The sequence below is a fragment of the Equus przewalskii genome, chromosome 16 (genome assembly GCF_037783145.1).
Source record: "Equus przewalskii isolate Varuska chromosome 16, EquPr2, whole genome shotgun sequence".
NCBI lineage: Eukaryota > Metazoa > Chordata > Mammalia > Perissodactyla > Equidae > Equus > Equus przewalskii.
In genome coordinates, this window is record NC_091846.1 from 65,052,810 (window position 1) to 65,077,756 (window position 24,947).

Consider the following 24,947-nt stretch of genomic DNA (forward strand, 5'->3'; position numbering starts at 1 on the left):
TCAGCACAGCATTTGGCCCATTGTCACAGGATCCCTGGTTTTTTGTAGGGCATGGAGATTGTTTTACTGCAGAACAGAGCGGTCAAGGAAAGCTTCACTGATGGGGAAGAAAGGCTTCTGCTGATCCTTAAAGCATGAAGAATTAAGAGGGTACATGTGAGAATGGGCTAAAGATGTGCAAATACACATACACACACCGGAGTGCATCAGCAGTCAGTCTAGTGGGCATGTAAAGTTATTTTCCAGGAGTTGTAGAGATTAGATTTAAGGGCTAGGAAATTTGAATTTTACTCTCTAAGCCTGGGCTCCTCTGTAACACAAATCACTGGCAAGCAAAGCAAAACAAATCTATTTAGATATATATTCTAAGATAGTGTAGCAGTGTGAGAAAAGATTGTGAGTCCCTGCTTTAGTGTTGGGGACTGCTCCACAGCCACTCATGGAGGAAGCCAGAATCCGATGATCCCTTCAAGAGTCTCACGTTCTGTGACATGAGAGTCTCTGGCTCAGAGAAGAAAATATACTTAAGTTCCAAAATAAGCTAATGTACTGACACTTGAAAGCCCAGAACAAAGGTATCTGCTGCTCTCAGAGGATCATGGGCAGGCTAACCACGGACCATGGTATTCATAAGGCAGAGACAGAAGAAACAAATAATAAAAGACGGGCCTTTCTTACAATTAGAAAATGTTCAATAAATTATCTGAGATCTCATTTAAGGCAATAAGAAGGAATCAGCTGAGGGAAAGTATACAGAATAAACACTTTAGAAGTAACAAAAATTAAAATAAGTATTTTTTAAGGTTTATGAAACATACTAAGGATGAACAAAATTATCAAGAATGAATTTGAACACACTTGGCACTAACTATATCCTTTAAAACAAAAGCTGAACAACTGTCTTCAAGCTCATTCCCCTTTCTGACCCTACTCCCAGCTGATGACAGAGAGAAAAGAGTGGGTCCCAAGTGGAAACTTGGCTTCCGGCAGCACTTCCCACCTCACCATCCACAGTGGCCTCTTCCTCTCATCTTGGATCAAAGGTCACTTCCTAGAAGTTCTGCCCACCTCCTGGACCATGCTCCCTAATTGCCTCTAGTCCCCACAACCAGTTTGTCTTCCAAGACTTCCTCTGTGGCACTCAGCGATGTCAGGATTCCAAACTCAGCAAAGGATGAATTTCTGGACATTTCCCACCATTGGGGGGCTGGTGGAGATCCATGAGGGTGGCGCTTCATGCCTTACTCATCACTGTGCCCCAGGACCTTAACGCTAATCCTTGTTTATCGGCGGGAAGGAGGCAGAAGGCATATACCACCCACCACCACCACACATCCCCTTGACACACAAACTAAAAAACCCAAACAACCCAGGACGCCTCCCCAGAGCCTACATTTCAAATGGGCCTATGCTCCTTCACCTCAACTTCCTCCATTCCTCTTGGCTTTTCAGCCTTTGCAAACTGACCTCCTTCTATCCTAAACCTGCTCCGGCTGGTCACTAGATACATCCTAACAGCTAAATCCAACTGCCAACCCTCCGCTTACCCTCTCCTTTGCAGTTAACATGCCTGTCCTCCTTTGGTTTAACTCAACACCAGTTTTCATCCTCTCTTCCTTGCTGTTCATTCTGTGTCTCCTGCTTGGGTTCTCTGTTCACTCTCTTTAAATATCGAGGCTTCCATAAGGTTCTGATCTTGGCCCCTAAAAATGTTTCACTATCTCTGGGCAATTTTATCCATCTTCACAGAATCTACTACTACCTGCTCAGCAAAGAATACTCAGGCTCTACACTCACCCCAGGACTCCCAAACGCCAGACACATATTTCCAACTACCTACAGGACTCCACCTGGAGGAGCCGAAACTTCCTCAAGATGGCTGAACTAAAAGTGGCAGAGCTGGGGCTGGAAACCAGATTTGTCTCAAGCTAAAGCCTTATTCATTCTCCTATACAGTGTCCCTCCTACTATGACTCTGATCACACAGCATTGTAATCGTTGACCTCCTATCTGTCTGCCCCAGGAGTGTGTCTCTCATGGAAAAGGGGGATTAAATTTCATTCAACTCCACATCCCCAAGCCCAACGTGGTGTCTAGCACTCAAGACACACTCAATAAATGCTTGTTGGATAAATGAAAAATAAAGGCTCCATTTCATTTTTTTCATCCCTACATCCCCAGCACACAGTAGGAGTTCAGTAAAAGACTGGTGGAAAAAAACAAAAAGGGAGACATTTAAGGAATGAGAAATATCAAAAAAATTACAAATCCACATAACAGATATATAACAGAATACATAACAGTGTGTGTGTATATATATATATATATATATACACACACATATATACACATACATAACAGAAATAATCTTTTCCTTCTGGGAGAAATTCCGAGATTCTCCATTATATGTCTAGCTGCAAATATATTCATAAAACAACATATCTGCCAATCTAATATTACAAATATCAGTATTATTAAAATTAAATCATTAAAATTATTTTCATCATTAATAAAAATTTTACATTTAAAATACTATTAAACATTACAAATATTCCATATGTATGGTATCTTTATTAATTTAAATCAAACATTATTTTAAGAAAATGAAAAGAGTAGGTTTATTCTGCTGATATTTGTGCTATGGTATTAGGAAGTCAAACACCTAAAAATGTTAATTTTAATTTCTGCCTCTATATTCTTGTTTGTTTACCCAAATGCATTATGTTTTGAAGGCCGAAGTCCTATTAAAAGAATTCCCCCCTTAATGATTTCTCATGTCTGAGATCTAGATGAAGATCTTTAGACTATTTGTATTTCAATCCCTATTTTCATAAAGATATTTAGTTTTAATGTGTGAAGAACTACGTTCTAGCTTGACAGATGACTTGATTTTTAAAATATTGTTACTACACAAAGCTGCTACACTTTTTGAAAAAGCAAACATGTTTCAACAACACTTTGATAAGCCAGGTGCAGCCATTGGCTAACTTATCTGATAAGCCCAGGGCAACCCCGGGGGAACCTGCAGACCATTGTTATTTTACACTGGATAAATTATTTCTTTCCTATGATATATTCAAAAACTTCCCTCATTTCTGGCCTACCCTTCCAAAATGCCTCGGCAATCAAAAATTGATCTTTATTCATTACTGTTCCACACCTGTGTCAGTTCAGGTTCCAAAACCCCACACATTAGCCCCCCTGTTCCTGTAGATTTCTCACTCTGGTAGCACAACAGTAAATGACATTTTCAAAATTAGGTGTGTCACTGTTTCCTATTAGCATAGATACGAACAGCTAACTATTCAAACAAAACAAAACAAAAAACCCACAAATGGTCACACAAATACAAATCTTTTGTTCAAAAGTCCAAGGGACAAAGTTAGGTAAATAACCTCTATCTGGCCAGGAAATTTGCTCACATTTTAAACAGAATTTTCTTACCTCAGTCACTTAGTCAGTGGAGTAATAAAATCTGTCACTGATTTCTGACTTGCTTCTACAGAGTATACCAGCTCTCGCCATTATGGCACAAATGGAGGGTCTGTCCTCAGGTCTCTCTCAACTCCTCAGCATCAGACTCAATTGGAAACACAATTAAGTTCTAACCCAATAGTCCACATTTCTGAACTTTTATGAAACCAACAAAACTATTATTGTCTCACAAAAAGAGTAATCAAACATGCATGCTCTAGATTAAAAAGTTCACACGGATAAATGTAATTACATTATTTCTTTATCTATTCGATTTTAATTCTCCAGAAAAGCATGATCATATGCATATCTTTAGTAAGAAAAAAACGCTAAACATGACAGTCTTCCTTTGAATATTCTGACAAGTGGAAAGCTTAACTCCCCTATTCATAAAGAGATCTCAGCTGTGGGTTTTGGTTTATGTTCTATTCCTTATACAAATCTGCCAAGTTCTCTCTGGCTCAAGAAAACTAGATGATATGTAGATCAGCAAGGACCACATCTCCTGCGAGATAACACCAAGGGTCTTTTCTCGCCAAGGAAATTCCCAGTCCTTTTAAAACGCAACTCTTTCAATTAAACTCAGCTGTTAGGTTTAGCCGGCTTCACATTCTGTGAGCCTCTCTGAGCATAGGAGGAGCTGCTAAGTCATGAGGATTCTGACCCAAAGAATCTGATGAGAGACAAAATGGAGGGCCTCTTGATTCAGCAGCAGGTTTTGCTAATGACTTGAAAACAAAGGCAAACAGGAAATTTTCTACTATCTCAATTCCGAAAGGAGCTAACAAAACTCTTGCCAATAGTTGACGAGCTAGACCAGAGGCCTGAAAGTCATTTCTTTTTCCAGATTCCCAAGCAACGGAGAGTGTGCTATTGTTTATACAGACAATATTCATAATACCTGTATGTTTTATCTGAGTAGCACTTAATTTTTAAAAACTTATTAGAGGATTGAATCAAAGGAGATAAAATTTCCTTTAAAAAGCTAACAACCCCCTCCCGTCCCCCCCCCACCCCCACAGATAAAACCCCAAAAACTAGATCAACTACTTAAGCAAAGTCATGAGGTGAGTGAAGCTCATTGTCATTTTGACCTTGCTTTCCTTTAATTCAGGAGCCTATTTAGAAATGTAAGGAGCAACTCTCTTCATTCGGCTCAGCTAGCAGAGTTAATAGGCTTCTAATTAATTTCCAGAAGATTGCTGTTATAACTAACAGGTTTTAAACATTTGGTTGATTGGGGAAAATGAATTGAATATAATGTACTTGATTTGGAAAATTAGTTTTCATTCTATGTGCTTACCATCATAGTGTTTATTTTAAGTTTACATGATTCCATTAAGAGTCCCAGAACACCACCGGGTTGTTTATCCTTACAGAGCCCTAGCCAACTTAAAAAAAAAAAATCAATTTACATTTTGATTTTTGTTGGCCTTTATTTGAGAGCAGGTTAAATTCATTTTTGTGGCTTTAATAAAAGTCTCTGCTTGCTAATATAGCAACAGGCCCAAATACTTCAAAATGATCCCGGTGATACCTCTGTCAAAAGCCCACTCATCGAATGCAAATCCTCTGGAGAAAGGCTTCTGCACACAGTCAGAAGGACTGGTCACCGCACTGTTTACCAAGTTTCACTTGATTCCTCCTGACAACCATTTAAACAATGGATGTTGGGAAATGTCCCTCAAAGAATCAACAACAATGGCCGGGATCAGAGCTTTTCTGTTTTGCTAATACTGTTTTTAAAAGGAGAAAAATATTTCTTCCTGAAGGGATTATGGGAAGTCTTATTAAAGACACCTGCAAACAAAACAAGTGACAATCGATCTTTATCATAATTGATAACTGAGTTATCCTTTATACAAAACTCCTTTCATGGAGACAATAACATCGAGATTTACTTTTCCTATTAGATTCAAGAACTCAGCTAATTGGGACCACTGGTATTCAACAATGATAAGCTTCACCAGGACTAAGTGAGCGGATAATAAAAAGACCCTTGTCTCTTGGGGTAAAGAGAAGTACAGCAAGACTAGAATTTTCTCTCCTCACGCTGCTGAGAATGTCTTATACCGAAGTCAGGTAACATCTACCCCTGTCCCTCCACACGTCATGCAAAAATGTGTGGAGGATTCTAATTATGAGGGCTAACTCCGTGCTAAGCACAGGCCGGCCAGCTTTGGAAACCCAATTTGGCCCAGCTTTCAGTTGCAAAGAAACAGAACCTTTCGTAAAATCTTCTCAAAGTAATTAACAATCACGTCAAAACTGTTTTTGGTGAAAGATTACTTCTGGGGGATAAATTAAACAGCTAAACCCAGGAGGACACGTTTATAAAATAAGTTTGCAGCAGAGGAAAAAACAAATCAGACAACTTTGTCTGCAGTAAAAGTACTGTGCCTCTGAGTCTCAGCTTACCTCACGTTGGTAGACAGAGGATGCCTTTGCCCATGGGCTACACTGCATGCAGTCAGATATTCATTGCTGCACGTCTGTGTGACTAACGGGAATGCCTGTAATGACTTCAGGCCTATTACTGATTTTTCTGATACAGCTAATTTTCCAATAAGTAATTCTGCCTCATCTTCTAACAGTGGCTGCAGAGGAAATCCTAAGTTTTGACTTGAAGAGCATTTGAACACTGAAAAAAAAAAGAGTGGGGTGGGCCATCGGGACCAAGCCACAACTGCACACCCCAACTGTAGCGTTTCTAACTTCCTGGCCTTAAAATGAGTTTCTGATTAGACTACTGTAAACTGGCGCTTGGGGAAAGTGAAAGAGGGTCACGAAGAGTTAGCAGCACCAGCTGTGATTTCAGAGCATGTGCGGCCTTTGATAAATGCGTTTCGTTTCCAAAATAAACACTTGGAAATGAAGAAGTCCCCCAGCCTGAATCACTGAAAAGTAGACAGAATTAAACAACAGAAAAAACATCCCACATGAGCAGCAATATTGAATGAGGAGATGACAGATGAGCTGGCCCAACATTATTCTTTAGAACCCCAAGTTCACAGACAAAACAAATGCTTTATAGAAGGTATTTCTGTGGGATTGTTGGTTTTCTTAAAGAAAAAAAGACACCTTAATACTTGGAGCAATCAACGTGTGAAAAGAAAAGCCGCCTAGACAAACAAAAAAGGCATTTTCTGAGATGACTTTGATCCTGTACTCAAATTATTGGCTTAAACGTACTTGCCTTTCACGGCTTTGTATCTGCAGTAACTGCTCTCTATTGTCCTTGTTAACAAAGTATTATTTTCACCTTATTATTACTAATCTTTTCTTTGTAAGTAACCACACCTGGTTTTATCCAAAAAAACCGGTGCAGTAAATATTTGTCCTTTGTGGTAATACAATGCATAATTTAGTTAATCTAGGCTATCTTTCCGTGAGAGTGATTGTTTCTATATTATGAAATGTGCTCCGAGTCAAGTGAAATCCATGCCAGATACCTGGAAGGCAGATGGAGAAGCACTTACCAAGCATGTAGCTGCTTCGAACCAACCTTGACATGACTGTGTCGCCACTCCTACACACGAGGTATTACTCATGTTAACTTAGCCTCCAAATCACAACCGCACCTTTCTTTTACAAACACAGCCTTTTACTAAGATAACAGGACACACGGCCAGGCGGAAAGGCCCACCCTTGGCCCCCAGGAAAGGGCCTCGAAAAAATAAGAATGTTGGTTTTCCATTTGAGAACTTGACATTACTGTTACATTACCTGGATGAAATCTAGAAATGTCAGGGGCAGCAAGTCATCCATATGCCCAATGTCTTTGGAGAAACGATTTAAAATTCTTCCTGCAAGAACAGGATATGAGAAATTACTCATTTCCCCAGATAGGCCCTTTAAGAGAAACAATTCACAAACAAATCAAAACAGTATTTTAAATGCATATGTATTTAATATATTACTCATTCATGTGAATAAGCCAACGTCAGTGGTAAAGAAAAAGAAAGAAGGACGAAACCTAAAGAAAAACAAAAATACCACCAAATGGCAGCAGGCAGAGAGTTGAAACTTGGCCCTGATTTTTGAAAGAAGGAGGGAAAAGAATCTTGCAACTGTATCAGGAAGGGTTGCTGGATTTTAGAATATTCCTTCCTTTTAGATCCCAACTGCTAAGTAAGTAAACAAACAACTGCAAAATACATACATTTATCCTAATTGTCACACTAATTTTGCTTTAGGTATCAGAATTAATTTTACTATTTGGTACTTTTTAAAATAAACGTAATTGTAATCTCTCTGTATTTTTTTTCCCCAGGATGGTTCACGGCACCTTACATTTTGGGAAAATTTGGAATCCTGCCATTTTCAAGTTGTGAGTTTACTACCTGGGGTAATAAGTCATTATTTTCAGAGATGCACCAGGTATGACAAACACAGACTTATTCCCACACATCCAAGAAGACAAGAGGAATGTAGACAGGAAGACAGAAATATCATTATTTAATTCATCGTTAACTTAAGCATTTAATTGTTTCTTATCATTGATTTTATTTTCTCCCTTAGAATTCAAGAAAACAGTATATCCTAAAGGCTTCAGAATCTGAAGATGAGAACTGCTTTCTAAGAAATATCTAGTCTTCCAAATGATTTAATTCAAAAAATTTGAAAACACACACACACACACACACACAGAGCCTATTTTGGTGTAGGCAACTCCTGAGAAATGCATCTAGCTAGGTCCTGAACTTCTCTTGTAATTGATGCTTCAGGAAGCTACGCTGCAGGTGAAATGTGGGGCCAATGCCTGTCGGAGGTGACTTCCTCCCAAGGTCCTTCACACCAAGCCCCAAGTGGACGGTGAATGGCCAGGGGCTAGGGGCTGAGCTCCCAGTGCAGGGAGAAGCTTCCTCCACAGTCCTCCCACCAGGCGCGGAGCCTGGGCTCGGCTGGGAAGCACAGGGTGTGCCCAAGTGAGAAGCTGGAGCAACTGGAAGCTTCCGTGCTTGTCCAGGTCACGCCATTACAATCTGGGCCTCAATTCTCCTGTCTCAGGCTTAGGAAATACAGACTCCAGAAACTGTCTTTTAGCGACACCCTTAGCAGGCCCAGTGAAAACTTTTCTGAGCCTCTAATATACCTTCTTCAGAAGGTGATTCTGAGGATTAAATGGGCTCATGCAAGTGAAAGAACCTAGTCATAATGTGAGGCAGGTTAACAGGTGTTCAAAAAAAAAAAAAAAAAAAACCAAGTCCAAGGTGAGAGATAATTACTGTCACCCACAGGTTCTGTGGCAGGTCACCTGGGAAAGTCTACCAGACACTGCCACAAGTTGACTTGTTAAAATGCAGATTCTGATTCGGTAGCTATAGGCCAGAGCTGCAGATTCTGCATTCCTCCCGAGCCCGGGGTGATGCCCTTTCTGCTGTTTCCCAGATCAGGCTCCGAGAGGCAAGAGGTTGGACTATGATTTAATCAGTTATAGTTTAGGAACGTTAAAATCAGAGGGGCGATTTTTCACACATTCTTATGGATACTGTGGCCTACCTAGCTATTTTTTAATTTCTCAAATTATCAATAGCAAAATAAGGAAAATACATGTCAAAAAATGTTAATAAAGACAGTTTAAATGCTTGTTATTTCCTCACTGGAAAAATGCAACTTTTTAACATAGGCAGGACTCAGAAATACAAGTATGGTTCTGCTTAAAAAATGTTGAAAGCAATAGTCAAATTAGAAAAAAAAACTACCCAGAGATGAATAGTACATAAAAACCACCCCTTTACCTTTTACCAGATGCCACAGTCTTAAGGTCTGAGAGACCCATGATTGGCAGTGTAAAATACAAGGAAAACACAACTAAAAAAACCATCTCCTGGTATAGCAGCTACAGTAACTGAACTAAATGTCAAAGATGATCAAAAAACTAAACTCTTATTCACCATTGAGCTGAGGTGTAGAAAACGTGAGATTGGAAGGCTCGAGAGTTACTTCCTGGCTCTCAGAAACAATGAGAATTCGTTAAGAGAACGAACGGTGTTTACAGAATATTTCATCTGGCTTTGCGATAGACTGTTATACTCAGAGCTATGATTTCAAGTTCATGGCCTCGTAGTCATAAAGTTTTCTCAAAGGTCTCCAAAACAAATCCTTACGATGAATTCCCTTGATGCACACGCTATGCCTCTTCATCCAAACGACATCTGGCACTGCTGGAATATCTCCAGGGATGTAGAAGGAAGGGAGATTCATGGTGAACAGGAAGAACACAACCCATTTTCAGACAGTTGTGTTAGACAGAGCTTTCTCACATTAAACCAAATCTTGCCTTCCTAGAACACCCAATCTCTGCTGCTTATTGTCCCGCACAACCATAGGAGTGAATCTAATTTCTCTTGACACGACAGCCCTTCAAATGCTTGAAGGAAGTTTACTGTATCTTTTCCAGACTTCTCACAATCAACTCGTCCTTGGTGCCTCCATTGTCCCTCAGAAGGCATGGTGCCCCAACTTGGCCGTTGCCTCCTGCCCAGACTCATATGGCCAGTCTGAGATGATGCCTTGGGCCCAGCATTAAAATCAATACCCCAGGCACTGTTTGATGACCTTGGGGTAAAGTGGTTAAGATCATCTCTCCCAGTTTGCACAGGATATAGCCAATTGTGAAGCTGACAAATAGTAAATTCTGGTGGCCAGATCACAATGTGGACTTGCATAGAATGAAAATCCACATCACTCCCATCGGTATTGCACAGGTAGATTTTTGGGAACAACTGGGCAATACGTATAAACAACTCTAAGAGTACATCTCTTTTGACTCAGAAATTCCATTTCTAGGAATGTATCCCAAGGAGTTAGTAAGTACATCAAAGATGTTCAATATGGCATTAATTGGCAAGTCAGAAGTAGGAAAGAACCTAAATGCCTGAAAATGTCTATAATGTATTATGGGCAATTTTAATTTTTTCTCTATGTTATTTTTCTACTGTGACTATGCACTGTGTAAAGAAAGTAAAGCGGGGGAGAGAAACACTTTGAAGAAAGGAAAAGGGGGAGAGGCGGAGGTGGGAGGGAGAAGAGACAGGGAGAGAGAGACAGAGAGAGAGAGACATAGAGAGAGATCACCCTCAAGTCCATATTATCAGAGAACCAATAAGGGTCCTCCTAACTGCTCTGGTGCACATTTTTCTATCTGGTCCACAAGATAGAATATCATGAAAGTCATCAAACTTCTTGTCAAAATACAAATCCCTAAGTGATCATATTTTAAGAACTGATTCTACAATCTAAGCTGGAATTAGTCACCTCTGGAATTCCGACACCTTTCCTATATCCAGGATTCCTCAGCTTACTTATAACCAAACTGTAATTTAAAACTTGGAAGTTCCCATGTCTACTTTGGGTCCTATTCTTCTTCCTCCTTTTTTATTGGGAAAAAAACAAAAAAGAGGTATATTTACATATCAGAATATTGAGGTATATTTTTACAGAGGTATATTTTACATCTCATGCCCATTTCAGGTGTATAAGTCAATGAATTTTAGTAACTTTACTGAGTGATTCAACCATCACCAAAAATCAGTTTTAAGACATTTTCATCCTCCCAATAAGATCCCTCATGCCATTTACAGTGACTCCCTATTCCCACCCCAGCCTCACGCAACCACTAATCTACATTCTTTCTCTATAAATTTGCCTTTTCAGGACATACCAACCAACGGAATTGTACAATATGTGGTCTCTTGTGTAGGGCTTCTTTCACTTAGTCTAATGTTTTTGAGGTTCATCCATGACGTATCCCGTGTCAGTAGTTCCTTACTTTTGAGCCCCATTTTCTACCACATTAGTGGTCTTAGGTACCAGCAAAAAGGCCGCATCAGGCCACACCATATGACCTTGAGGGTAAAAGTGGATATTTTTCATGAACTCTTTGATATTATGAACTTCTTTATATGTGCCCACGTTTAGCTTCATGGATAGTTCTAGAACCTGATTCTTTTCATAAGACTAATTTGATAGCCCTGCAGAGTCAGACAGGAGTGCTGGGTCTGGGTGGGGCTCTGAGTCCATGGGAGTGTAAAGGGGTGCTGTGGGGATGACACATAAAAAAAAATCTACAGTCTTGGTGAGTAGTGGTGTCTAAATCCAAGAGTACCGAGTCCCTCCAAAAGGGCAAAGAGAATGGACCTGTATATTCCAGGTACCAGGCAACACGATGGGGCAGATTGGTCCAAAGGAGAGGGTGTTCAGAGGAGCCCAGAGATGTCCACCAGGCTGAAAAGAATTGCCATGTGCATGAGGGTGCTGAGCCAACCAGGACTTTCTTCATCATTCTACACATCTAATTCAGCTTAGACTAGCCTAACAACAGGAACAGGAGCTGCAGAAGTCTGGGAGTTCAACATTATCTTCGTCTTCACTGTTAGAATTGGTCACCAATGTGGTGGCTGCTCAGAGAATGTCATGAAACAGAAAGAGCAGCAGGAATTAGGAAACCATCAGTGGAAAGCCCACAAAGTTCTTGTCTTCCTCTGAAACTCAGTAGCAATAGACTTTAGGTAACTCACCCAAGCTCCACTGAGACACGAATCCCTTATCTGTAAAAGGGAGATGATAATATTTGCCTTGACTACTTCACAGGATAAAAGATCATGATGATAAAAGAGCCCATGAAGGCACGTTCTAAACTGTAAAGTAGCACCCATGTGCAAGGTGTCATTCATATTATCATTAGGGGATTTTAGAGCTTTAGGGGCATGAAGTCACCAGGGCTGGGAATTACCAAACTTGGTCTTATGAAGATTCTGAGATTCTCCATAGAATCTCAGAAGAATGAGGAAGAGGAGGAAGAGAGGGCCAACTCTGCCCAGCTCCAGACACCCCACCTTTCTCCCGTACTCCCCCATCCCCTCCCAAACAGAGCCCCTTATATCCATCTGGATGTCATACAGAGATGGCCTTTGAAGAAAGGGTTCTGCAGCTAACAGAAATGTTCAGATGCCTTTGTAGCCCAAGCTCCCTGCAATAGAGATGAGGAGACAAGGTCCAACCTTGCTCAGGGTGATGCAACAATATTTCATAATGGGATGGGTGCTACTGCCAAGCCGTCTTGGGATTTCCAAACAGCAGAGAGAGGAGGCATGAGAAACCCCACTTTTCAGGACAACTTCCTTCAATATTCTTTGCTGGCTCTTATTTTTTTCTAAGGATAGAGGCATTGACCATTTTTTTCTTTTTGTGGTTCTCTTCCTAAACTTTGCTCACTTTCATTACAACCATTTCCTGTTTGCTTATGCATCCTGAATCTTATCACCACTCCTGATCTCCCAGGGCTTCCTCTGGCACTTGACTGTCCTACAAAACACCTTAAGCTCAACACATCTAAACTGAACAGAATTCTTCGAAGCTGACCCACAGTGACCCACACCCAACTTCTCAAATGTTGCCTTAGACCTCTGCCCAAACACCTAACATGAAAACTTTTAAGTCATTTTTTACTTATCTTTATCTCACATAATTACCAGCAGGTCTTATCATTTAAAATAATCTCATTTACATCCTTGTTTCTTTATCTATTAAATCAATACATCGAGTTTTAGGAAGAGTGAGGAGAGGAGACACAGAAGAGAGGCACCTCCCTAACCTCCCTTCCACCACTCCTGCCTATGTACCCTTGTTCTGATGGGGTGGGGGGTGCCTCCTCCTGTTCACCCACCAGAACAGCCCTCAATCCCTGCTCGGCTCCATCAATCCAGTTCTCCGCCTTAGTCCTTCCTCCTCCACGAAACTCTTGCAGACAAATGTAGCTCCCAGGAATCTGCCACTCGTTTGAACTTCTCTGTCACTATTGGACAGGCTTGGGATTACTGTGCTGCCCTATCAGGAACTCTCCCCAGTCCTGGCCACAGCTAGGCAACCCAAAGTGCCCAGAGGGAGCTAACCCTCTGACCAGCTGCCAAGTCATTCTATTTCCCGTCTCAAGAACTTTGAGGCCATGAGAGAAGCAGGAAAGTGGAGCAGACTCACCATCCCATGCTAAGATGAGAGGCAGAGGGGCTTCGGTGCGTCTCGAGCCCTATCACAACAGCTCCGACTCAAGTTCCCAGGAATGTCAGCACTGCTGCAGCTCCAGGAGATGCCTGCCTCCTTCGCATCAAGCTCTTCTCATCTGAACTAACTTGCATAGACTCTGCCTCTAGCAACCCAAAAGCCTTGACCAGAACAATCACCTCATGTCCGACAAGAGACTCGATACTAAAATTAGTTGGGGAAAGGATGGATTTTGCAAAGCTAAATTTCCAAGTTACTAACTACCTTTTTAAGTAATGGAACTTTTTAAAAATCAGTTTCACAGAACCTTTTCCATGTGGAATGAGTAAATAAAACAAGCCCTTCTGCTAGAAGTAACAAATGCTTGTTTTCCAATTTCAGTCTCTATTTCTAATGCTTGATATTCCATGCAGTCTTTTTTTTTGGCAGTTGTTTTCTGATCTGGGGAAATTCATGTTGCAACATGAAGTGCCTGGTTTGTCATACATGTCACTTGCCTTGTGCTGTTGTTGAAGCAATTTATGTGTCTGTGCTCCTTCAAAGGGCATTTGAAGTTTCCAGTTGCTGACTGAGTTTGGATACAGCAATTCACAGGAGCAGGCCTGACAGCAGGAAAGCACTCCAAAAAGTGAGGAAGCCAGGGCCTCAAAGAGGAGAAAGAGGAGTGAGGGGGCAGCAGTCCCTGGTGTTTGGTGGGTGGCAGCTGATAGAGAAGAAAGCAAAGGATAGGGGTAGGGCAGACAGAGATGACGTGGGGAGTAGGAAGCAGGGAATGAAAACAGATAAGAAGGACGGAAGGAACAGACAGGAGAGGAAATGGAAGGCATAGATCATAATGTTATATAGGTAACCAGATACTGAGGGAAAGTTCTGGTCTACCCATGGCCTTGTCCTATAATTCCTCTAAAGCTGGGAACTGCTCCCAGAACTTAAAGGTAAAACCACGTAACAGGTGGCATTTGATTTAAATGGTAGCTTAAAAAAGTACATCCTAACCCAGACCATTTTCTTAAGGCACTGAACTTGACACCAAGCCTGAGAGGGTGAGCTTAGCCCTGTGCTGAGGAAAAAGCCCAGTGTGTCCTACAGATGGCCCTCAATGGGCCCTTCATCCTTGTCACAGCAAATACGGGTTAAATGTACCTACAGTTGCTGGTTTTCCTCAACCTACCCCATCTACCTGCTTACACGCTGGGGAAAGCCAGAACTGAGGTCCAGGGGGCAGGTCCCAGCTATGTCTCCTGCTTACAGTTTCATGGGGGAGAGAGTAGGGGAAAGGCACGGGTCGACTGACCTAAGAGATACACTGGTAGAGTGGGTCCAGTGGTGGTGGTGGCAGGCAGACACCTAACGTTCTGGGATTGCTATATTCCCTAGGAGTTAAGATAAAACCATGACTGCAGTAAACCATCCTGGGATTGTGGGTTCTCCTCTAGTGATGTGAAAGAATGCCTTTCTAGAATAATTACCCTGTGTTTTCAAAATCTAGTAGTCTCTTGACTTTTCATGTAATTAAGACATATTAAAAATTGTAGTTTCAAGGTTTCATTACGTGATGTGACAGATCAGAGGAAAGGAGTTTCAAAAGGATGTGTGTGTTCCTTCCTTGTCTAATGACATGTTTCTCATTTTTTTCCCCACCTGGAAGATACCAGGTGGGATTGCCCAAACAAGATGACTTTTAAAAACTCAAATGTCTTCAAGATAAAGGGCAATCTCTATTGGGGTGTTTCATAATCTAACCTTAGTGGCAGGTTAATGGAATACACAGACGTGAATACACAATGACGCAGAATACTGCCAGCACACAGCCAGGTGGCATGGAATACGCACAAGGCAAGTGGCGATGAGAGAGCCACAGCAGCAGTGGACGTCACCAGACGGTGTGAGTTACAGGGTTAGGGAGGGTTAGCCTAACAAGCTTTTGTGGTGAAAACACAGCCTCAGAATTTGGAAGGAGGGCCGATTTGATGGAGAGTGGAGTTTGTTCAGGTGGGAGAAATGACATCTGTGAAGACTAAGAGGTGGGAAAGGGAAAAGGATGACAAATATTTGCCTAGTTGATGGAAAGCGCATGACCTAAGGTGTGCGAAGATTGGCGAGCACTTGGGTGTGAAGAGGAGTGGAAAAGAGTGAAGCATTAAGGGGCCTTTACTGGAAATTCCCTTTAATCAGAAAGAGGTCTAATTGCCCTCTTTCATCAGTGTCTCTTCAAAGCCATGGTTGTAAGGAGGAAGTACTAGAGGGAGCCAAGTGGAGTGTGGATGGAGGGACATCTTACACAGCTGACCTAGGCTGGAAAAAGTCTGAAGAACTCTACAGAAGATGACCAAGGACCAATTCTGTCTCAGCCTCTTGGGCACAGACAGACCCCCACACACTGACTCATCACTGTGCCTATGCTACACACCAGGGATCTGAGCAGGATGTTTTCTCGTGGTTGTTGTGGTTCACTTACACTTGGCTTCCAGACTACCACCACCACCGCCACATCAGCACCAAGTAATTGCCAGGAACTATTAACCACACCATACATATCATCTCAAAACTATGAGTGAGATACAGTCCCCATTTTACAGAACAGGCAGTTGAGGCTTAGAGACAGTAAAAAAAAAACCTCAAGGATACTCAGCTGTACCGTAGCCAAGCCAGGACTCACACCCAGCATTACAGAGATTCAGAAAGCTCATGTCAACACATCATGACATGGTGCTACTTCACTGGAGACATTTGAATGCTCTATTAAATACCCACTAATAAGGATGAGCCAATAAATTTATAGGCAGGGCTGGTGTTAAGCTGGTATGAGTGGCTATGGCCAAACCAGCCACTGCCAGCCCAAGCCCCTTCTGATTGGCTAATGCTGCTACACTGGATGCTAAGTACTTTGAATATCACCCCTGGTTAGAAGAGTTCCAGGAATTCTCTCTTGGCTAACAATAATTAAAGTAAAAGAATTTAAAATAACTCCACCTCAAAATTAAATTACTATAGGCTGAAGGAATAGATTAACAAGTGAACGAATGAATGAAGACCTAAGGTCTAATGAAAGGAATAACTGATTAGGAAAGGCCAGGGGCTCTAGCTCTGCTTCATCCCAGGCCTTAACTTGTTGTGTGACCCAGGGCAAGCCAAATTGCCTATTGCTAAGTATGGCCGGGGATTAACCTTGAAGGAGTGGATACCTGTCACAAATTGCCCCAGGAAACCACTTTACTACAGCAGCCATAAATGCTTTGCTCCATAAGTGATCATTATTTTATATTTCCTAAGCAATAAAAAGAAAAAAGTTAGGAAGCCGGACCAGACTACTTCCTTTACTCCTGGATCTCATGCATACACCACACAGGAGTCTGGCTCACAACTCACGTACGGTTGAGGATGTACAGACCAGTGAGAACAGTGGATGCCAACAGGTAGAAGAGTCCCTGAAATGGTGGTTCTGAAAACTGTGTGTCTGATGAAAGCTATGGAGCCTTTCCACTGGAAAATGCCCATGCATTGAGTGTGCATGATTTCAGGGGATTCCTAAAATCCTGTGCATGAGCCACAGGAAGTGGAGTGGCCACAGAGTCCTGCTAAGAACCTCTGATTCTAAAAGAACAGGAATCCACCAATCACTTGACTTTTCCTGCCGTAGGAATGCGCCTCTTCGTTTCTCAGAAGAATTTTTCCTGGCCTGTTGTACCTCGACTGCCTTTCAAGGCTAACTGGAAAGTCTCTATTTCATATCTCTGAAAGAACAAGCACTGAGGGGTTAATACATTGAAAAGTCTCACGTCTGAAATGTGTGCCCAGAAAGGTGGTGGCAGAAATACCTGTTTATAAAGCATTCATCTAAGCAAAGAATTCCCACCTCCACAAAGGCAAGTATCAGACCCAATAACTGAGAAAACCCTGATTGGAAATTACCATTCGGCATGTGATTATCAACTCTTCCTATCCCCGATTCACACACAAGTATATGTAGTTCTCAAAAATAGGACAGAAAAACATTTGGTATGAGAACATGACTCAACCTGAAGACAATGGGCCCTCCCACTACCCACCCTATGTAAAATAACTGAAGGTGTGCTGGAGACGGACCAACCAACACCCAAATCTCATCGTCAGTTCTATCTCCAGAGCATCATTTTAATATCTAGAAACTGCCAACAAATGTTACACAAAACTGGCTGGGCTATGTTAAGTGTAAACGCATGGACCTTTGTTGAAAAAGAAAAAAACATTAAAAAGGAAGGGGGAAAAAGCATTTTCAAATACTGCATTACTTCTTTTAAAAATTCAAATAAAAGGTGTAAGAACTGGAAACACTGATCTGAGTGTTATAATTCTACTTGCTGTTGGTTATAGAAGCTTAGGATACGCATTATCTCTGAACCAAACCATCATCTTTTTCTCACTTGGAATCATGACCTATCCACATATGCCACAACCTTTTCCAGTCCAGTCCAGCTTCTGTCCTCGTCACACCACAGTACACACTAGCCATCTAGTTTCTAAAACCAATAGCCAGCTTTCCCCGATCCACATTCTTTTGACTTTTTCTGTAGCATCTCATGCTTCTAATAACGCTCTTTTTGAAATATTCATGTATGCTGGCTTCTGGGATCTAATTATTTTTTCTTTTAATATCTGTTTCTTTTCATTCCTGCTACCTTGCTCATTCCCTAAATACAACTGCCTCCCTTGTATTTCAAGGTTCTCACCTCCCAGGATTCTACCCCCACAATGGTCATCTCATCCCCTCTCATGCTGCTGGCTATTCTCTTAGGGACAGAGATTCCCAAATCCTCTCCATTGTCAACGCATCCGGCTGGTGGACCTCCCCCCGGACACCTCAAATGGGTAACACCTTTTAACTGTGAACTGAGGAAGCCAACACACTTGCTTAAAATGTTTAACATAGTCCAACAGATAATTTAAAAAGAATTTCAACATAAAAGAAAAGCTTTACGGACTTTAAGTTCCAAAAACAATTTTATAATATTAAAATCCAGATTCCGTATGGGTTTTTCATCCTCAGGAACGTTCCATGGGTTTTGAGCAACCACAGAAGTTGGTCAGCCTGTCAGTAGCAAGGACGGAGCTGACTTCCAGAGCGCCATGCATGTTTTTACATCAAATAACTTGATCAGAACACAAACTGTTCTTAGATTTCTACGGAGGTAATTAAATAACAATTCAATGCCAATTAATCACAGTCAAATAAGAGTCTGACAGAGAAGAACTCTATACACATTGGAAGCTATTTAATGGTCAAATACTTGGCAGGATCTTAGTTAAACAATGATTCATTAAACCTCCTCTGCCACACAATGGCCAGGCTCAACTCCAAGGGAAAGAATCGAAACTCTTTTGTTCTCCCACAAAAAGACATCAAACCATGTGCGTGATATTCTTTCCTTCCTCACTTAGCAGACTGCTCAGTTGAATGATTCAGAATATGCTCAGCTGCTCCTAGGCACACGGGCGTGTGCAAGTCCTCCTTGGTTCTCAATACTGTAGCTAGGCAACTCTTTTTCCCCCCACATGAAAAAAGTAAAGAGCCAGACAGCTAGCCACACCCATGTAAAATGTTTATTCACTCTGAGCGAGGAAAAGAAGAACAGACTGGAAACCTACCTCCCACCACAAGGAAAGACAAGCTATGGCCATTTCTCAAGCAGCAGATGATGACCTACTATAAAACCCTTGATCTGCACAACTGTCTGTCCATCAAAAAGCCGTTCAACATTTTTGGTTTCCTGCATCTACCCTATCAACTTGGTTACTTTAAATTAAAGGTCCCTTTACAACACAACTCGCCAAGAAAACCCAGAGGTCCATTTTAAGTTCTGCTGATAATTCCCAGACTTTTCACCACATTTCTCAGAAGGACTCTATTACCTTCCTGCAAGTTCATTTCGTCCCATGGAGAACGTATCAAGGAAAACGACACGGGCTCTGTATTTGCTGGGTTTTGCCTACACTAGCACTATAAGCACTTTCATAGTTTCACTAATGCTATTTTTAAAATGCATGATTTTCGCTCTTCCTTGCTGATTCGAGTCTGAATTAGAGATCGCAGAGTTGGCTGAAAACGGGCTTTCCGGTGTTACATTGCAATGCTGTCCAGGACTCTACTTGCCTCTCATTAGAGAGGGGCTCCCAGCCCAGCATTGTTAACTGCTAGGTCATCAGTAGTTTTATCATGCATTTAAAAATAAAACTCAAAAAGTAAAATAAAATTGTATCTCTCTTTATTTAAGAACAAAACATGTACTAGGTAATATTTTTAGAAGGGTAGGGTAATGTTTCACAAAAGAATTTTTTAAAAGATGAGATATATATCATCTTCCTCCCTAAATGAATTTATTATAATCAGCCAAAACTAAACATATGTGACATTGTTTTTGTGAAAAACTTAAGAAACTTCATGGAAAACTTACTGGCAAAATGTATTTTAACTTTGCTCATAAATTGGACAATGGAAAATAAAGATCCACTTTTACTGGGTCTCATTGGATATAAAATATTATATTCATAGGCAGACCATAGCAGTGAATGTAGGACAGACTGTATATTTATTATTTAAAAAAATATATATTATGAATTGAAAACTGCAAAGTCTTAACACAGCAAAAGAATTAAGCATTAAAAAACTGACTTTAATCATGAATATTAAGTCTATTTTTGCGATTCCTCAGACATAAAACTCATGTTTTGTTTTATGCTGTGCTAACAGTACACAATAGCAACAGCCTTGCACGTGTCTATTTCTCGGCTAAACTATGACATATAATGATTTGGGACGGGGGGAGGTCACACTGCATCTGTACATAAACACACCATAGCAAAACAAATTTTCCTGCAAATATAAGCAGTTTTACAGTCTATCAGAGTGGTGCAAATAAGTAGATTTATTCCCATTAAACGCTGACAGGAACGAAACATTCCAGCAGTAAATCAAGTACATTGTAACCCAATCGTCAAATCAATAAAGTCATTAAAAATAGACTGCATTCTTCAAGGAAATGGTGATTTGAAGGGAAAAAAGTCTTTGGTCGCAATGGAGAATGCATCTCCAACACAGCTGACAGTTACTGATCTGACGCCGCTCTTCTTCCATGTGCCTACAAAGAAATGTCTTATCTTTTCTCGTGTGTATTTAGCCATGTAAACTGCCATACGGCATTTCCAGCTTCCCCACAGGCATCCTATAAATACAAATAAGAAAATATGCCCTGTTTTTTTCTTCTTCTAGGCCCCAAACTGACAGAATATTATCACTTTTGTAGACTCTCGCGAATCAGCACAGTAGCGTTGGGCAGAAATGTGCTGAGATTATAATATCCATTTATCTAAACTGCCAGCATGGAACAACATTCAGGTGGGGTGCTTGCTACCTAAATTAATTTAGTACTTGAAAAAGACTTCTTATGCCAAGCCTGTCAAAAGGAAAACAGGAAAGGAGTTAAGAAACTGTAAATAAATCTAAACACGGTTTGCATTTGATCTAATTTTCAAGTGTAGGATTAAAAAAGAGGAAGCATGCCAAGGAAAGGCGACAACAGGAGACTAGCAACAAAGAAACTGCCCTCTGAGCACAGGCCCAACATGGCTAGCCTGTTTGCAGGGATGTGCTGCCCAGCTGTTCCAGGGGACCTAACAGCAGCTGTCACTAAGGTCTGGCGCCCAAACCCAACTCCTGTGATTTACTCAAGAAAATAAAGGATTCAACCACTTCACAACTATTAGGATGGCTACAATCAAAACAAACAAAAAAGCAGAACAACAAGTGCTTTCGAGAATACGGAGAAATTGGAATTTTTGTGCACTATTGGTGGGGATATAAAATGGTGTGGTCGCTATGGAAGACAGCATGGCGGCTCCTCAAAAAATTAAACATAGAATTACCATGATCCAGTAATTCCACTTCTGGGTATATAACCAAAAGAACTGGAAGCAGGGTCTTGAACAGATATTTGTACATGCATGTTCATAGCAGCATTACACACAATTGCCAAAAGGTCAAAGCAACCCCAAGTGTCCATTGACGGATGAACAGAAAAACAAAATGTGGTGTGTGTGTGAGTGTGTGTGTGCGCGCGTGCATATACATATATATATATATATATATATATATACACAATGGAATATTATTCAGCCTTAAAAAGGAAGGAAATTTTGATGCATGCTACAATATAGATGAACCTTGAGGACATTACGCTAAGTGAAATAAGCCAGACACAAAAGGACAAATATTGTATGATTCCCCTTATATCAGCTACCTAGAATAGTCAAATTCATGGAAATAGAAAGTAGAATGGCACTTGCCTGGGTGGGCATGGGGTAGTTATTGTTTAATGGGTGCAGAGTTTCAGTTTGGGAAGATTAAAAAAGCCTGGAAATGGATGGTGGTGATGATCGTACAACAGTATGAATATACTTAACGCCACTGAACTGTACACTTAAAAATGGTTAAGATGGTAAATTTGTACATGTATCTTAACACAATTTTTAAAAATTAAAAAAAGGAAAGGATTCAAACTTTATAGCTATCCTTCTCTCAGAATCCACTCTATCTGTCACACCCATCTACTCCTGGTGACCCTAGCAGAATGGTTAGCTCCATGTGTACACTTAGCCCCCAGTGATCCAGGGGCAAAAAGGAGGGGCCTGTTGTGGCAGCCACCTCTGTCATGATCTTGGTCAGGAAGACGAAAGACTTGTGCACTTATGGGGACCAGGAGGTTCCAGAGACCCACTCGGCCCCCGAACAGAGGAGAACTTCCTTTCTGCAGGGTAAGGGTACCAGAGTGAAGATGAAGAGCATCTGCTGGGGGGAAAATGAGCAAGGGGAGAGGCGGCCTGCTCTCGGCAGAGAGAGGTGCCCCAGAGACAGAAATGCCACCCACCACACAGTGAAGAAAAGGAGAGAGAGTAAAATGTGTTAACATTTTAGTCTGCAAGGCATTGGCTGACCTTTAGAAAATGCTACAGCAATTTACCTTTCTCGAAAATATTTTACACAATCAATATTCTTGACCCCCGCCCCTTGTCCATCCCCCAACACCCTGAAAAAACTTTCAAGTTAAAAAGCAAAAGATCAATATAAACGGAATTCAGCCCCACTGGACGATAGCTAAATCGATACAACTAGGATATGTTGAAAGCCTCCCCTTCTCTGCAATTTCAAGTCAAGGAAAGCCCCATCAGAACCCAGTAAGTAGTAATCTAGTTTGGTCGTCAACACCCAAAGCTTGATTAAGAGCCTCTGAGAAGTGCTAACGGCCCTTGCCCTCTGTGAGCTTATATAACGTAAGAATAGGGAGCTGGGGGAAACACCAAAATGAAACAAAAGTGGATCTGAATGGAAGAAGACAGTGAAGTGTGCACACTCTCTGCACTTCCAGCGCATGTGTCTCTTAGAATGAATAGCAAAGATAAATAAATCAATGGATCAAGGGAAGTGGAGATGGGCTAGTCTTGAGTTTAAAGAAGAAAAATACCACAGAATATTCTAGAAAAGAGTATCTAGGAACGTGTATTGAGGGAAGTGTGATCCTCAGAACCACTTAAATGACCAAAAAGAGTCTTGTAGCTTGGTGGGCAGGAATAGAGGAAAGGACCCTCCAAGCAAATGTGGGGATGTCATGTGGGGCGGACACGAGGTGAGAGAGGCAGCACCAAACATCAAAGGGAACGCCAAGCAGGGATCAACTCCCAGGGAGCTTGAAGCCTCTTTCAGAGTATGTGTAACTATTCTGATTCGGTCTAAACTCGGGGGGGAGGGGATCCCTAAATGACTAGTCTAGAACAGAGGGACTCCTGTCCCCAGAGGTTCATTTCACAGAAGACAGCAAATGGCATCTATTTTAATTTATACTTTCAAAAGGCAGTAAGTAAAAGTCATTAGCTTATGTAGTTTTTGTGGGTTTTTTCTTTTACCACAATAAGAAAACTAGCTGTTTTCTCCCTTAACGCAGAAGCTGTTTGAAAACCTCTGAATAAGCTCTGATGGAAGGTAGCAGAGACCAGACCCAGAGATCTCATGATTCATTCACCTACTTTACCACTCAGCATCCGCCAGTAGACACTAGTATGACACTGACCATTATGCCATTTTAAATTGTCTCAAATTTTTGCTCATTTGATATTTAATAAGACTCTTAGCTAAAGATCTAAAGGGAACAATGATGTCAAAATAAAAAAAAATTAAACGAGGAGCACAGAAATTCTAATTTCAGAGCACAGAAATTCTAATTTCACAAACTCAAAGTTTCCTTCTCTGAACCCTACATTTCAGGATCAGGTGAAATTCTAATAATAACCATAATTCTCAAGTAGAAAGTCAAGATGTTGCTAGCATTCCAAACACCACAGCTAGAAACAGAAAATGTTTTGATAATTCCTGATTCTTAGGCATAAAAATTACCTGTATCTACTGTGTGTGATTGCAGAGAAGTGCTTGTAAACAGCAGCCCGAAACCAATACTGATCTCACAGATATAAAACATAAAAACTATATTTAAAAAATACCCCACTAGTTTTGGGGCTGAAAGAATTCCAAACATTAGGTCATGAAAGCAGCTTCTATCTTTAAATTTCAACCTGTATCTTACAATACATTTAACAAAATCAAAACACAATAGATTTTTCACAGTCCATAAACCATGATGTTTTCAGACATAATTTGATGCAAAAGCCATTGAGTGAAAAAGTAATCCAATAATTTTATAAATATTTAAGGGATAGTAAGGCTTTTATTATTTGGAAAGGAGATCTCAAAAACAAATGAACAAAAGCTAGGTCACTGCGGATTGGGCAGAGAGGAGTATTTCTGAGGGTATTGGCAGCCGTGGAGCCTAAGCCGAGTCATATTCTTAAAGTCACTGATTACAAGGCTGGATTCCTCCAAGGAGATCCAACCTCCAACTGAAGGGTTCCTCTCCAAACATGCTAACTTGGAGAAGACACGGAATTCCACAGCCCTTAGAGCTAAATTCACCTAGCTACAGTGCAACTCCCTTTTCTCACCTAAGGGTGGTCGACATGCTGGGCAGAAGAGGGGGGTGAGAATCAAACACTCTAAAATGTAACGAGTCATGGAGAGTGCCCAAGAGCAAGCCTGCCTGACGCCTGACCTGCTACACCCTCCTGGGTTAACACCCCACATCACAACAATTGCGTGCTATTGCAAAAGGGTTCCCGAGTTGGTGCGGAAGGCACCAAATACTTCTGGACAGCTGAACCCCGGAGTTGGGCTAGGGGTAAAGGAAAGCAGGTTCAAGGCAATACTTTACATGAGCTGCTCTATGGAGAATCCTGTGTACATCATTCAGGACAGGCACAAAGGCAGGTGAGCAGGTTTCTGCTCCAGGCTGTCACTTCACACACTTACCTGCTCCCTCTTCCCTCCACCCTGGCTCCCAGCCAGAAGAGAAGATTTACAGCAAGGAGTTAAAGGAAGAAAATATCTATTG

The 24,947-nt window shown here is 41.2% G+C and overlaps 1 protein-coding gene across 1 annotated transcript in view; it reads right to left on the minus strand.

Annotated features, from left to right (window-relative positions):
- Positions 1 to 24,947, minus strand: part of ABCC4 (ATP binding cassette subfamily C member 4 (PEL blood group)) — a 242,544-nt gene that overhangs the window by 73,256 nt on the left and 144,341 nt on the right. Inside the window, exon 20 of the mRNA XM_070579065.1 lies at positions 7,201 to 7,280. Coding sequence (XP_070435166.1) covers positions 7,201 to 7,280 — 80 coding nt within the window. The remainder of the gene's footprint in view (positions 1 to 7,200; positions 7,281 to 24,947) is intronic.